The 12,200-nt window shown below is 39.0% G+C and overlaps 2 protein-coding genes across 2 annotated transcripts; both read left to right on the plus strand.

Moving 5' to 3' along the window:
- The first annotated feature begins 7,277 nt into the window (after nucleotides 1-7,277).
- On the plus strand, nucleotides 7,278-7,697 carry LOC106755126. Its single transcript, XM_014637222.1, has one exon. The coding sequence runs from the start codon at nucleotides 7,278-7,280 to the stop codon at nucleotides 7,695-7,697; it is 420 nt and encodes a 139-aa protein (XP_014492708.1).
- A 1,503-nt stretch (nucleotides 7,698-9,200) lies between these two features.
- LOC106755127 lies at nucleotides 9,201-11,688 on the plus strand. The gene is made up of 5 exons (XM_014637223.1): nucleotides 9,201-9,285; nucleotides 9,446-9,975; nucleotides 10,306-11,107; nucleotides 11,204-11,448; nucleotides 11,506-11,688. Exons 1-5 carry the CDS (start codon nucleotides 9,201-9,203, stop codon nucleotides 11,686-11,688), a joined length of 1,845 nt encoding a protein of 614 aa, XP_014492709.1.
- Nucleotides 11,689-12,200: the final 512 nt, after the last annotated feature.

A 12,200-nucleotide genomic window follows, 5' to 3' on the forward strand; every position in this document is an offset into this window, starting at 1 on the left:
TTTATATGGAAGAAGATGTAGAACTCCTCTGTCTTAGTATTAGGATAGGGAAGTTATTGTAGGTTTAGAGTTTCTACAGCAAACTATAGAAAATGTTAAGTTGATACAGGAGCGAATGCAAGCAACTCAAAGCAAACAAAACTATTATGCTAACCAGATGAGAAGTCTGATTGAGTTTGAAGTGGAGGATCATGTGTTTCTTTGGATAACACCAACAATAGGATTAGGAAAAGCCATCGAATCAAAGAAGTTGTATTTGAAGTTTCTCGAGCCTTATCAGATCATTAGGAAGATTGGACTAGTAGCTTATGAGATCATGTTATCATCAAAGTTGGCGAATTTGCATAATGTATTTCATGTGTCACAATTGAGGAAGTATATACCAAGTTTAGTTCATGTACTTGAGGCAGATGACATTCATATTTAAGAAAACATATCTTTGGATGTTAGACCCATACAAGTTTTGAATTCTCAGACCAAAAAGCTTTAAGGCAAGGATATTCGTACTGTGAAAGTAGTATGGGACGAAGGAACTCAAGAAGAAACTTAGGAGTTGGAGGACAACATGAAGGAGATGAATCTATATCTTTTTCTACTATGTATAATTTTTTAGGACGAAAATTTTTGGGTAGGGAAGAATGTAAGATCCAGCATAAATAAATAACTAGAAGGGAAGGATGGGCGTGAACAATATTAATTAAAATAAGAAATAATGAGTTATACAAAAGTGAAGTGTAGCAGAATTGGTTAGACCTCCCCTTGTTATGGGTTGGAAGTCATGTGTTTGACTCTTGCTATGTGCATAAAACATGTTTCAATTCTTTTTATTTTTATAATATTTGAATGTGTGATGTGTGATGTTACTTGAATGGTTTGTTGTGCATGTGTATGATAAGACAAACGTGAAAGTTTGCTTGGTTTGATGTGTTGTTTTGAACTTGGGGTGATGAGTTCGAACCTTGGCTAGAGTAAGAGTATTTTTTTTAGGCTTTTACGTTTCTGTAAAAGGTGAAGAATTGTTGGCAGATTCATTGTAGTCACAGGCATAAGAAGTAATAAATTATTAAGATGAATTAAATAACAATTTCTAAAATGAATGCACTATAAGTATTTTAGAGTTAGAATTTATTTGGTTTTAACATGCAAAAGCAAATAAAGGAGAATGTGAGTTTTGTGGAGCATTTTGGCTTTAGAGTTCTGTTTTGAAATTTTAATAAAGTATTGTTTTCGGATGGTTGTAACTTTGTTTGTGATGATTCAATAAAGTTTTTTTAAAGTTCACTGGTTAGGGATGGTATTAGAGGTTGTTTTCTTAAAGTTATGAACGTTGTGTAAAATAAAAATGGCATTCTAAAAGGGGTGTTACAACATGCTTGGGAGGGATAATAATGAAGAAGAACAAGGTTTTAGACCAAGGTGAGGCCAAAGACGAGAGGAGTTTGGAAACCACACACCTAGAAAAGATAAGATATGGAGGAAATTTATAATCCCTACATTTAATGGGGCTAATGACCCAAAAGCCTAATTGATATGGGAAATGAAGTAGGGCTAATGACTTAGAAGCCTACCTGGCATGGGAAATGAAGCGGGGCTAATAACCCAGAAGCCTACCTGGCATGGGAAATGAAGCGTAACCAAATATTCAACTATATTATTATAAGGATAATGATAAGGTTCTTATGCATCCTTGGATTTTGAAGGTTATTCTATGAATTGGTGGAATCAAATTATCGTAGACATAGTTAGAAGGATAAGGTTGACAATCTCTACATGGGAGCAATTAAAGGTATTTATGAAGGAAATTTTTGTGCCTTCTTATTATAAAAAGGAGATCTTTAACAAATTACAAAAAGACTTACTCAAGGAAATAGAAGTGTTGAAGAGTATGACCGAGAGATGGAGGTCACCTTGATGAAAGTTGATGTAGAAGAAACACCTATGGCTACAATGGCTAGATTCTTGAATAGATTAAATAGAAAGATTCAAGATGTGTTGGAAATGCAACATTATGAGACTTTTGAGGGTCTTATTCACCAAGCCACTAAAGTGGAACAACAACTTAAGAGAATAATCTCCTACAGGAAGTCATCCACCTCATGGAGGGATAAGAAGAAATGTAAAAAGGAGGGAGATACTTCTACCATTTCTAAATCTAAGGAAAAGGAGTCTGTAAGTGGTAAACTAACTTTTCAATTTAATAATGGTGATCCTTCATGTTCTACTTCAAAAAGATGTTTTAAATGTTAGGGTAGGAGAGGTATAGCAACTGAATGTCCCAACATAAGAACTATGATGTCGTTGGAGAATGGGTGAGAATTCCACTAGAGAATCATTTGAATCATCTAGTAGTGATGAGGAGGACATGGAGTGTGAAGTACCACCTTTGGAGGATGAGACCCAAAGAAGGAATATTTTCCATTCTAGATGTATGGTTATGGGAAAGAGGTGTTCACTCATCATTGATGAAGGAAGTTGAACAAATCTATCAAGTAAAAGGCTAGTGGAGAAGCTTGGTTTGGTGACATCTATACACCCTAGTCCTTATGTTTTGCAATGGTTGAGTGAGGATGGAGAATTGGTGGTCGATAAGCGGGTGAACATTGTTTTCTCTATAGGTAAATATGTCAATGAGTAAGTATGTGATGTGGCATCTATGAAGGCAAATTACTTATTTTTGGGAAGGCCTTGGCAATATGATAAAAGATAGTCCATGATTGTCTAACAACTAAGTATTCTTTTTTGTTTAAAGGGCAGAAGGTGTTCCTAACACCTCTATCTCCTAGAGTGGTTTGTGATGATCAAATTAAGATGAAAGTGAAACAAGAGTAGGAGAGAAAAGAAGGAAGAGAGAAAATTCCAGTAAAAGGAAAAAAAGGAAAGTAATAAAATAAAGAGTGGTCAAAGCTTTTTCTTAAGCGAAAAAGAGGTAAATAGAGCGTTTGTTAAGAAACAACCTTTATATTTGCTTATGCCTAACAATATTTGTTTCTTATATGCAAGTTTCTTTATCTATAGGTATGGAGCAACTTCTTAAGGAGTATAAGGATGTCTTCCCTAAAGACATTCTTCATAGCTTGCCTCCTAAAAGAGGTATAGAACACAACATGGACCTTATTACAAGTAGAGCAATTCATGTAGAAAAGATGGGTTAGAGACAACTTAATCTCATGTGCCATGTCGGTCATCCTTGTTCCCAAGAAAGATGAATCATGCAGGATGTGCGTTGATTGTCAGGTCATAAATAATATCACCATTAGGTATAAACATCTTATTCCTAGACTTAATGACTCGCTTAATGAAATGTAGGGTGCTTGTTATTTTTCAAAGATATATTTGAAAAGTGGTTATTACCAAATTAGGGAGAGAGGGAGATGAATGGAAGATTGCTTTCAAAACAAAACTTAGTTTGTATGAATGGATGGTTATGCCTTTTGGGCTAACCAAAGCACCTAATACCTCTATGAGATTGATTAATCATGTATTGAGAAATTTTATTTGTATGTTTATTGTTGTGTATTTTGATGACATCTTGATATATAGCAAAATACTTTATTCACACTTGCAACACTTAAGAGATGTTTTAGAAGTTCTTAGGAAGGAGAAACTATATGCCAATATGAAAAAATGCATTTTTTGTACAAATGAAGAAAAAGCCAAAGTCATTAGGGATTGGCTCACTCCTAAGAATGTAAGTGAAGTGAGAAGTTTTCATGGCTTGGATAATTTTAATAGGAGGTTTGTCAAGGATTTTAGCACCATAGCATTCCTATTAAATGAAATTGTTAAGAAAGATTTAGGGCTTAATTAGAGAAAGGAAAATGTGATAAATCTAAATTCATCCATCATGGAATATTTATGCCATCACCTATTTCTAAATCTCCTTGGGCCAATATTTCTATGAATTTTGTTTTAGGACTTCCACAGTCCAAAGGATGAAAAGATTTTGTTTTTTTTTTGTGGTAGACCAGTTCCCAAAGATGACTTACTTCATTCCCGACCATAAAAGTGATGGCACCAACCATGTGGCCAATCTATTAACATCTTTATGGCGAATTTTCATTTGACTTATCAATTTGCTAGATTGTGACGTCCTACTCCTATCTTCTTCACATTCTTCTCTGATTTATTTTTGCGGTGCCTATGTTAAAGATTCAAATTCAAAAGTGTCGTACTTCTTCCTAGACAAGATCGTCTTAGTAGTTATATGATGAGTTGAGTTACATGAAAACGGTGATAAAGGTATGAGATGATTATGTCAAGAAAATTGGAAAATGAATGGTGAATGCTCTAAAAGGACTTTATTATTATAGATTTATATATTGTCTTATGTGCAAGGTTATATTCATTTTGAGGAGAAAGAGTATAGTTCAATAAAAGTAGTGTAATGCAATTACTAGGGACACTCCTTGAAGTCAATCTTAAACTCTAGATTCTCAAACTCATAAAGAGAATGAGTTTGGATAGTGAAGAGTGTAGGAGATTCCTATAAATGGTTTAGGAATCATGAATTCCTTCTCTATTAAGTTATAAAGTATAGTGAGATAACTTATGGAGAAAAGTGTGGATTGGTTACTTTTTTTGCAGTTTGAAGTTATCATATTTCAAAAAGGTAAAAAAGTTTATGGGATATTTCCATAGGTGCTACATTTCTAGTGTCCAAACAATTTTATCAATCATATTTGAGTCTTGCATCTATAAATGTGTGATAATTATAATCATGTGATAGCATTTAAATTGATTGTTCAATTATTGAAATATCTATAGTTTGTTTTTCTTTTCTTTTGTAATGATCCCTATTATTTAAGTGTGAACAGAAAATGCTGAAAATTGGGATGGAGGAAATCAGTAAATGTATCTAACAACTTTTGGATCATGTTCCTTTTGTTTGTACTAAATATAAATTAATAAAGTTAAATAGTTTATAGATTATGAAAAACTCAATGTATTATAAATTTTAAATACTCCATCATTATTATTATTATTATTATTATTATTATTATTATTATTATATATATATATATATTCATCATCATTATTATTATTATTATTATATACATTATGTTTTTTTCATTGGTTTAAATTTGTCTCTTTATTAACTTTTAATTGCTCAAGATAATAAATATGACTATTTTCCCATTATGTTAATATAAATTATAATTATCTAACTTATTTATTTTTACAATTTGTCGCTGTTTAAAGAAAATCAAGTTCTTTCTTAAAACAGATTTACGTTTTGGCGTCCGCATTAGATCCCCTTTCCTAAATTTGATTTTCCTCCAAGTCCTATAATATGTCAATCTAAGAACTTCGACTATAAATCTAAGTTATTGTCCTACATCTATACATTCTAATACGACTTTTTCCAAAATTTTGATTTTCCTAACTTGAATTGCAAGATATCTAAAATAATTTTTATTATTTATAAAAACTTATAATATAATTAAAGACTATATTCTTAATAATTAATGACCAAGCAAATTTTTTCATTCAAATAATAATCAATAAAATTATAAGAAAACTTTTAAATAACAATCAAATTTAAAGATAAAAAATAATTAATCACTATAATAACTAATTTAGATATTAATTTATAAACTAAAAATTATTGATCTTTAAAATATTCACTATTATGAGTATAAAATTATAATTAGTGACCAATTATATTTTAGATTGGTTATAATTGGTTACTAACCTTACCAAAAATTTTGTTATCAAAAGAAATAGTATATTTTTTCACTTTTGTAATTAAAATTTATATAATTATCATTTATTTTAAAATATTTAACATTAAATATATTATTTTGATATTGAATATTTGAAATTTTATGTTTTTTATTTGTTTTTATATCGGATAAACATAAGGATAAATATAATTTTTTACTTCAAAGATGAAAAGGTGTCATGAAACTTATTCAACACTATCGATTGTCATCTCTAGTTTTTGTTTAATTATACTTCTACTTTTAGGATTATTATTTAATAGTAATATATTTAAACAAAACAGTCGGTAAATAATTCTAAAATTTATGCAATTAATATCACATGTTATCAAAAATCAATTTACAATCTTTAAAATATTATTTTAGTTAAAATCGTTTTTCACATTTGTTTCTGTATATAAGAATTTAGTATAAGTTTTTGAATATGCATATCTTAGTTCTTTATTTATAGGCTAACTCATGGATCATAAATTGGCCTAGGTCCAATAAAAACAATCTTATCTTTAAATTCAATCTATTATTTGAAGACAGATTCTCTATCAATTATCAATAATCATTTCTGTAGTGTATGAGGAAAGGATGAGCGAGAGGAGAGAGACTCTGGTCGATTAGAGAAAGACTGATCGGTTATAGGGAGATCGAATGGTGGGCATGGTGGGCAGCTTACAGGAGTGATAATCTCGGAGATGCATAAGTCAGTTACGTTTAGGGGGTGAAAGATCAGGGATTCTGGAGTCGACGGTTACGGAAAATACGCAGTCTAGAGTTATGACAGAGGTCTATAAATACAGGAGTAATGGACCAGGTAAACCACTTTGAATCTAATCATTTTCACCTTGAATATCTTGTGACCTTGCTAACTTGAGCGTCGGAGTGCTAACATGCAGGTTGCACCCGTTCAGGAGTGAAGGAGGATCGGTCGGTTCGAGTTTGTCTCGGGACTCACATCCGAAACATTTTGGCGCCCACCGTGGGGCCCGAAGATTTACTTATAACCCGAACACGATCACAAATGGCAGAGGAGGCATCGTTGCAGCTCTTATAGGAGATGTAGAGACAGTTGCAAGAGATGCGTGCGAAGGTGGCGACTATGAGGGCTGAAAGGGATGGTCAAGCTCATGAGGAGGGGGGACGATCTATTCAGTCAGTAAATGTTGAAACAGTGAACTCGGAGACTAAGGAAGGAGATAACCCTCCAGCACCGGGGGTGGGTGTGAGAGGAGAACAAAATCCGTTAGTTGGGGGAAGAGGAGCCAGACTGACCGGTAGGGGAAGAGGGCGAGGGGAGAGAGGAAGGGGTAGAGGAAGAGGGCGAGGAAGACGGGGAGAGTTGGGGAATTTTGACGAAGTGGTCCACAACGAGGGGGAAAGGCAGAACGAGCAAGGGGAAAGGCAGAACGAGCAGGGGGAGCGAAACCATGACCAAGCTTAAGGACTTCATCCCTTCACTCCCCAGGTTATGAGGGCAGTTATGCCGGAGAACAAGGTGCTTCCCCCCTGGACAAGTATGGCGGTTCGTCTGACCCAATCAAGCATCTTCGTTCCTTCGTAGATGCCATGGCTGTATATTCGCCGGACGAGTTAGTATGGTGTCGGGTCTTCTCATTATCACTTAAAGAAGAGGCCTTGGATTGGTTCCATTCCCTATTGCCAGCAACAATTGATAGTTTCACTACTTTGCGGCAGATGTTTAGTCAGCAGTATGCCTCAAATAAGGTCCCGGGGGTAACGTACACCGCACTGGTAAGGATGAGACAAGGGAGAGATGAGTCCCTCAGGGCATTTATTTATCGGTTCAACCGAACGGCGAGGCAAGTGAGGAATGTGGACCAGAGGCTGATAGTAGGTGCGTTAACAGCAGCGCTACGACCAGGACCATTCTTTGACTATTTACATGCTGAGGAGCCTCAGAGTATGGAGGAGCTACAGGACAGGTTGGCAAGCTTTATTCGGGTGGAGGAGGGACGAGCCCACTAGAGAGGACGGGAAGAGAGAGAGCCGCTGTTGGGGGCGAACAGAGAAAGGGCCCCTAGACAGACGTTCGAGAGAGGTGATCAGAGGGTTGAGCGTAGGCGAGGGGATCAAACCAGGGTACAACAGTATGTGCATCATACCCCTTTGAACGTTCCTCGGGCTCATTTGTTGGAGGAAGCCTTAAGAGCAGACTTGATAACCGTGGCATAAACGTCTACCCCGCCCGGGGCCGATGAGAGCAAATATTGTCGGTACCATCAAAACAGAGGGCATACAACCGAAGATTGTGTCACACTAAGAGACAAGTTAGAAACTTTAGTACAGGCGGGACATCTTTAGAGATTTTTACAGCGCCATGGGGGACCCTCTTCAAGCAGAACAAGGGGGTCCAATGTGAGGAATGATCCGCCTAGGGGAAACTACCGTCCAAGGCGTAACTGGAGCAAGAGCAGAAGTCCGGACCGGACGATAAGGGGGGTAATCAACACTATTTCAGGAGGATTTGCGGGAGGTGGTTCAACCTCTACCGCCAGGAAAAGACACCTAAGAAGTCTGCATAGTGTCAGCTGAACGGGGGAAGCGAAAAGGACAATGCCGACGATTACTTTTTCCGATCAAGATTTCCACGCGCCAGACCTTGATCAGGATGATCCGATGGTTATAACAACAATGATTGCCAGGTACCATGTGGGAAAGGTCCTAATAGATCAGGGAAGCTCGACCAATATACTATATTGGAAGATGTTTAAACGCATGGAGCTTTCGGAGGATGCCATCATGCCTTTTAACGAACAGATTGTAGGATTCGCGGGGGAGCAGGTTGACACGAGGGGGTATGTGGATTTGAGAACGAGCCTGGGAACAGATCGGAGGGCTAGGGAGATTAAGGTTCGTTTCTTGCTGGTGGAGGCAGAAACTTCTTACAACGTCTTGCTGGGAAGACCATGCCTGAATGCTTTCGGGGCCATTGTATCAACTCCTCACCTAACATTGAAGTATCCTACAGAGGACGGCGAAGTCCATACCGTTCAGGTCGATCAAAAGATGGCTCGGGAATGTTATGCAACAGGATTAAGGGTGAAACCCAGAGCATTGGAGTCATCCCGGGGCAAGTCCGAGGTGGCTATGATGGAATTGGATCCAAGGTCCCCCCTAGAGGAGCGGGTGGAACCATTAGGAGGAGTGCAGGCGTTCGGTATTGGAGAACGGGAGGGACAGTCCACCATGATTGGGAGCAACTTGACGGGGAACCAGGCGGAACTCATAGGAGATGTCTTGTTAAAAAATAAGGATCTCTTTGCATGGACAGCGACAAATATGCCGAGAATTCATGCAGATGTCATATCGCATAAATTGTCACTATTCAAGGACACCTGACCGGTGGTTCAGAAGAAAAGAAGGTTAGGTGGAGAAAAAAGAAGAGCAGTAGAGGAGGAGGTCGGGAAGTTAGTGGAGGCTGGCTTCATTCGGGAGGTAAAATATACCCCGTGGTTATCCAATGTGGTAATGGTGAAAGAGGCGAACGGGACATGGAGAATGTGCACCGATTTTACCGATCTGAACAAAGCATGTCCCAAGTATAGACGGTCTGGTAGACGGGGTGTCAGGTTATGAAATTTTGAGCTTTCCGGATGCTTACTCAGGCTATAACCAAATCCCGATGTACCCACTGGATAGGGAAAAAACTGCATTCATTACCGAACGATCTAATTACTGTTATGATGTCATGCCTTTTGGTTTCAAAAATGCAGGAGCTACTTATCAGCGTTTGATGGACAAGGTATTTCAGGATCAGATCGGGAGGTGCATGGAAGTATATGTGGATGACATGGTAATACGTAGCCGAACGGTAGAGGAGCATGTTCAGAATTTGGAGGAGGTCTTTGGACAAGTGAGAAAGTTTGGGATGCGACTTAACCCCTTGAAGTGTACCTTTGGGGTTTCAGCAGGAAAATTCTTGGGTTTTATGCTAACTTCTCGGGGGATAGAAGCAAATCTCGATAAGTGTAAAGCGATTCTTGAGATGAGAAGCCCGCACAGTTTAAAGGAGGTCCAACGGCTGGTAGGACGGTTAACATCTTTGTCTAGATTCATACCCAAACTAACCGATCGTATTAAACCGATCTTGGCGATAATGAGAAAAGGGGCACAAGAGGGGTGGAATGAGCAATGCGAGGCGGCATTCGCAGAAGTGAAGGGCATTCTGACAAACCCACCAATGATGAGACGTCCAGACTACGGCTACGAGTTGCAGTTGTTCTTAGTTGTCGGTGAAGAGGCCGTCAGTGCAGCTCTCGTGTAGGAAACTCCCGAATTCCAACCAATCTACTTTGTTAGCCGAAGCCTTAAGGAAGCGGAAACAAGATATCAACGATTTGAGAAGGTTGTGTTAGCCTTACTGAATGTTACCCGAAGGCTTAGGCCATACTTGTAGGGACATTAGGTGACGGTCCGAACGGATTATCCTATTTCCAAGATATTGAGAAAGCCTGATCTAGCAGGGAGAATGATCGGGTGGTCTGTGGAGCTCTCTGAATTTGGACTGAAATATGAGCCCAAGTGATCGGTCAAGGGTCAACACTTGGCGGACTTTGTAGCGGAATTTCCACAGGAAAACCAAGAGCTTCAACAGTGGACACTCTTTGTGGATGGGTCGTCCGGTCGACAGGGGGGAGGAGCGGGGATTGTGCTGGAGGGACCGAACGATGTCGTGGTGGAGCAGGCTCTGATATTTAAATTCAAAATTAGCAACAATCAGGCTGAATACGAGGTCTTAATAACTGGATTAGAGTTAGCCAGAGATCTGGGGATAGACTCCCTAAGCTGCAGAATTGACTCGCAATTGATAGAAGGGCACATGAAGGAGAACTTTCAGGTGAAGGACAAACAACTACTACAGTATTATCACAAAGCAGCACAGCTGATGGCTCAATTTAAGTCCGTAGAGCTAAAGTATATCCCGAGGGGGGAGAATACAAAGGCAGACCGATTGTCTAAACTCACAATCGGTAGGGAGCAGGGGCATTTGACTTCTTTGATCCGACAGGTCTTGTTCAAGCCAGCTATTGAGTGCCTTCATGTCAGCTGTATGGTCGAACGGGACGATTGGAGGAGAGAGATCATGCTGCTGATTAAAAAGCAAGATGAGGGAACCACTCTTCGTTCTGATGAATCCAAACAGATTGCTCGGTATGTCGTGATAGGGGAGGAGTTATACCGGAGGGGATATATGACACCCATGTTAAAATGTTTGTCAAAGGAAGAATCTGAATATGTAATGAAAGAGTTGCACGAAGGGATTTGCGGTAGACATGGGGGCGGTCGGTCACTTAGGGCCCGAGCACTAAGGGCGGGATTCTATTGGATCACGATGGAAAAAGACTGTCAAACTTTCGTTCAGAAGTGTGTAGCATGTTAGAGGTTTGGCAACATTATTCATGAACCTGCTACAGAACTGACCGGTCTGGTATTTCCTTGGCCTTTCGCTCAGTGGGGCATGGATATTGTAGGTTCATTCCCGACCGGCCGAGCACAGTTGAAGTTCCTCTTGGTGGCAGTTGACTATTTCACCAAGTGGGTGGAAGCCGAACCTTTAGCCTGGATAACTGCAGCACAGGTGCAAAAATTTGTGTGGAAGCTAATTTGCAGGTTCGGCATTCCCAAATTCATCATCACAGATAATGGACGACAGTTCGTGGATGGGAAACTTATCAAGTTCTATAAAGAGTTAGGGATCACTCCTTTAACAAGTTCGGTAGAGCATCCCTAGACGAACGGACAAGCAGAAGCCATGAACAAAATCATATTGCAGGAGCTGAAGAAAAAGTTGGGCGAAGCAAAAGGAGCATGGGTCAACGAGCTTCAACAGGTGTTGTGGGGGTACCGATGCTCACCCCATAGTGCAACCGGGGAATCCCTGTTCAACCTCACGTACGGAACGGATGCTATGTTACCTGTGGAAGTGGGGGGAGCCATTGCAAAGACAAACCTATAACAGACACCAGAACGAGGAGTCATTAAGAGGTGCTCTGGACGTCTTAACAGAAAGGAGGGAAATGGCAGTCGTTCGGGTAGAGGCACAAAAAAGGTTGGTAGCACGACGATACAATTCCAAGGTCAAGCCAAGACAATTTTTAGAAGGGGATTTGGTGTGGCGACGAACGACGAGTGCACGAAGGGACGCCGCTCATGGAAAATTTGCAGCTAATTGGGAGGGCCCTTTCAAAATCAAAGAAAACATGCACAATGGAGCGTATCGTCTGGAATCTCTGGATGGAAGGAGCATTCCCAACACTTGGAATATTTCACATTTAAAGTTTTATTTTAGCTGAACAATGTGTGGTGTAGCAATACCATTTGTTTTGAGCAATTTTTGCAAGTTCAATAAATATTTTCAACTCATATTCAGTGCTTTTGTTTCTACCGAACGGTGTAGTTGCGTAAGAACGAATGGTGCATAAGGTTGGGTAGAGTCATATACATGACTTGAAGGTAGTTGTTCCACAA

Source organism: Vigna radiata, unplaced genomic scaffold (assembly GCF_000741045.1).
Source record: "Vigna radiata var. radiata cultivar VC1973A unplaced genomic scaffold, Vradiata_ver6 scaffold_267, whole genome shotgun sequence".
Lineage (NCBI taxonomy): Eukaryota > Viridiplantae > Streptophyta > Magnoliopsida > Fabales > Fabaceae > Vigna > Vigna radiata.